This window comes from Lipotes vexillifer, unplaced genomic scaffold, assembly GCF_000442215.2.
Source record: "Lipotes vexillifer unplaced genomic scaffold, Lipotes_vexillifer_v1.1 scaffold7, whole genome shotgun sequence".
Classification (NCBI taxonomy): Eukaryota; Metazoa; Chordata; class Mammalia; order Artiodactyla; family Lipotidae; genus Lipotes; species Lipotes vexillifer.
In genome coordinates this window covers 5937624-5940884 of record NW_006792683.1, presented here as the reverse complement: position 1 = coordinate 5940884, position 3261 = coordinate 5937624, and the positions used below count along the sequence as shown (strand labels likewise).

The 3261-nt window shown below is 56.2% G+C and overlaps 1 protein-coding gene across 1 annotated transcript in view; it reads right to left on the bottom strand.

Annotated features, from left to right (window-relative positions):
* ASB13 (ankyrin repeat and SOCS box containing 13) overlaps window positions 1-3261 on the bottom strand; it is a 27147-nt gene that overhangs the window by 8903 nt on the left and 14983 nt on the right. Inside the window, exon 3 of the mRNA XM_007465824.1 lies at window positions 2061-2211. Within this exon, the coding sequence (XP_007465886.1) occupies window positions 2061-2211 (151 nt within the window). The remainder of the gene's footprint in view (window positions 1-2060; window positions 2212-3261) is intronic.

Here is a 3261-nt window from a genome sequence, read left to right as displayed (position 1 = left end):
CTGCCCCCCCCCCCCCGAGCTCACCAGGCAGTGGGAGAAAGGGAGGGAGGGCACGGCTGGCACCCGTGCTGGGAGAACAGAAAGTTGGGCTCACCAGCTGTGGACGCAGAAAAGGCTCCTCACTGCTCTCCAGCCATCGGGGGAAAAGGAAGGGGCTCCCCACCTCCAGCTGCCCCCCAAGCTGTGTCAGGAACACCAAGCCGCCTGGATGAACTTCCCTAAACTTCCCCACTGCTCGGGTTCCCTGCCCCCTCCCAGCAGACGCCTTTCTGGCCTCTTTCCCAGCTCCTCTCCGGCGTCTTTAACTCTGGTTTGAGGTCAGGCTTCATCCCGTCCCAGACTCCATCCTCTCTCACCCCTTGATCATGCTTGGCTGTTGGCACCGACTCTCCACCTCTAGCCCTGAAACCCAGCCCCACTTCCACCACCGGGTGCTGGCCCTTCTCGGGGGGACATGCCCCCCACGATGAGGTCCTCCCCCCACTCCCCAGCCAGCCTCCTCCTCACCCTGAGTCGGTCTTGACGCTGTGCTCTCCTCTCCCTCATGTCAAATCCCATTGATTCTTTCCTCAAAGCTCTGCACATGAATCCATCCCACCTGGGCTCCAAGAGCTTTGCACTTGGGTCACTGCGATGGCCCCCAGCTCATCTCTTCATCTCCAGGATATCGCCCCCCGCCATTTCATATTGAAGGGCAGCAGAATATGCCACCCCAAAATATGCCACTTTGGCATAAGGACTGTTTGGAGCTGAAGACAAGTAAGAAGCAGCAGATACAAGAAAAGCTCTCTTGTCTTCCCACATTTGCCTAAAAGCAGGACATAAATGTATAAGGGTGTCCCCTCCCGTCTCTACTAGGAAGGACAGAAGTTAACCACCAGGGACAACTCTAGGCCCTGATCAGCCCAGAGCCGGCACCAGAGTCCACACCGCAAATCTTACTAACTGGCCTTTGTCTCCCAGGAGTTCCCCGCTGTATTTGCCTTCACATAACTTACCATCCCTAGAAGCTCATGGTCCTTTTCCTTGGTCTTGTGTCTGCTCGACAGAATTACTGCTCTTTGTTAAGATGCTACATAAACCCCAATTCTAACCACCCTTTGCCTGAGCTCTCCCGTGTGTATGTGCAATGCACACACTAACTTTCACTTGTTTTTCTCTTGTTAATTGGTCCCTTGTCAGTCTCATCGGCAGGGTCCCGGCCAATGAACCAAAGATAGGTGAAGGGAGAAAAATAAGCTTCCCTCCCCTACGCTGCACATGGATGGCCACTAAACGAACCTTTCAAAAATGTGTTCTTATCATCCAGCATCTGTTCAAAAACCTTCAGAGCCGTCTGTAGCAATTCCCAGTTCCTGTGCGCGACCAAGGTGACCTAACTGTGGGATTCGGGGTGAGGGCAGCAAAGACTGGCCCTGTGTGCAGCTGTGGAAGAGCCCACACCCCGCACCCTAACAAATGCAGCGAAGACGAACACCGCGCCGACCAAAGCACAAGACACAAGTGTGCAAACCTTGCTCAAAACAGTCGAACCCAAACTCCCTGGTCTGTCATCTGAAAAACTGCCCACCAGCTGGCCTCGCCCCAAATTTCCAGTTCTGCCTGTTGTGGCTCCTCTGCTGGGCGCGTCTGACCCAGCGAGGCTGGAGCAGCCTTATCCTCCCACCGTCTGAAATCCACCTATTCTCAGAGGGCAGGTGAAAACCCACCTGCTCCCTGAGACTTGAAGACCAGCTCTCGGCTCCTCTGAGAGTTCCTGCCTGGGGGTGCGTCTGGGCCTCATCTCCCCACAGGATCAGGGGCCTGCAGGCCAGAACGACAGCAGCCACTAAGTGAGCGGCTGCCGAGGGCACCCATTTCCAGGGCTAGCATCTGAAAGGCACCGAATCAGCTAGAAATGGAACCCTACCTTCAGCCCCCAACCCTGGGTAAGGACCGTATCTCCAGGAGGAAAAGCGTCAGATTCTACGGCTGATGGACGAAGAGCCAGACCCAGCCTGGGAGCCCCGCTTCACCAGCGGATGGCTTCCCCTCCTGGCTATCACCACTACCCAACTCACCGCTCATGCAGGCCTCGTGCAGCGGGGATGCCGTGTACAGGGGCGGGTTGACCTTGGCCCCGTGGGAGAGCAGGAGCTTCACACACTCGATGCTGCCCGAGGCACAGGCGTCACAGAGCGGGGTGCTGCCATCGATGTTGCGGGCGTCCACCTTGAGTGGGGGAGGAAACGAGCATCAGAGGGCAGAGGGCAAGGTGCAGGCCACTCGCCTTCTCATCCTGATGCACGTTCATCTTTGAAACACCACATAGTTTTTCCAAGTTCTTAGCTTTTCTATTACGTGCTGAGGTGCCGTGCCAGGCAAGGGGGTTCAGAGATAGAAAGTAGGGCATGTCTACTGGCCGCCTGAGTACAGCGGGCGTGCAACTGGGGGCTTTTTTTTTTTAGCTCAGCCTCACTCCGGCCACCACCCCAACACCTAATAAGCACAGGCAGGGTATGAAAACGGGCTTTAACTCCAGCCTCAGCTAGGAGGTGTGACTGAAACTGTTTAACATGCCTCCTCTAGTTGGAAAATCATAAGGCAGGAAAAGGCAACTCCCCAAACTGGCGGATTCTGCTTAAAATTTGTCCAAATTCAGCTGTTTACTTGGGTTCACGCTGAAGCTTGTTCCATTTCCTCCGGAACCGCCTTCATAGCCAAGTTCTGGGAAGAGTGAGTAGAGCACAGCCTTCCCTTCTTCCTCACCCCCCACTGCTGTCCCAGGGCAGCTCCTACCAGCTCGCCCAACCGACTGGTAAATACCCAGCAACTCTACCAGCCGGATACCAGATACCGTATGCTGGGGGCTCCACAGGGGCTGTGGTGTGAGTACATAAACTAGGGGAAAGCAGCGAATCAGAATCTTGTTCTTGTTCCTTTTACCTGTCCTTCCAGAGCTAGTTTGCCAGCATCCCACTTAGTCATCCTGCTCTCTGAGCCCAAAAGGCTCCTGCCGCCAAGGCCCCGCCAGCCCGGTAGGCAGCCCGCCTCTGTGTCCACAGCCTGCCTGCCCAGGTGCAGAGCAGAGCGTGCCGTCGCTTTGCTAACCCAGCCTTCTCTTCCACCACCAGTGACCTCCCAAGAGCCAGGTCCACGAGCACCCTCACCTGTCCTCTCAGGGTGTGGTTGCCATGGAGACCAGCCCTCCCTCCTTCAGCCCCCACTACAGCCCACCCCGGTTTCCTCCTTCCTCTCCTCCTCAGCCTCCTGCAGTGGTTT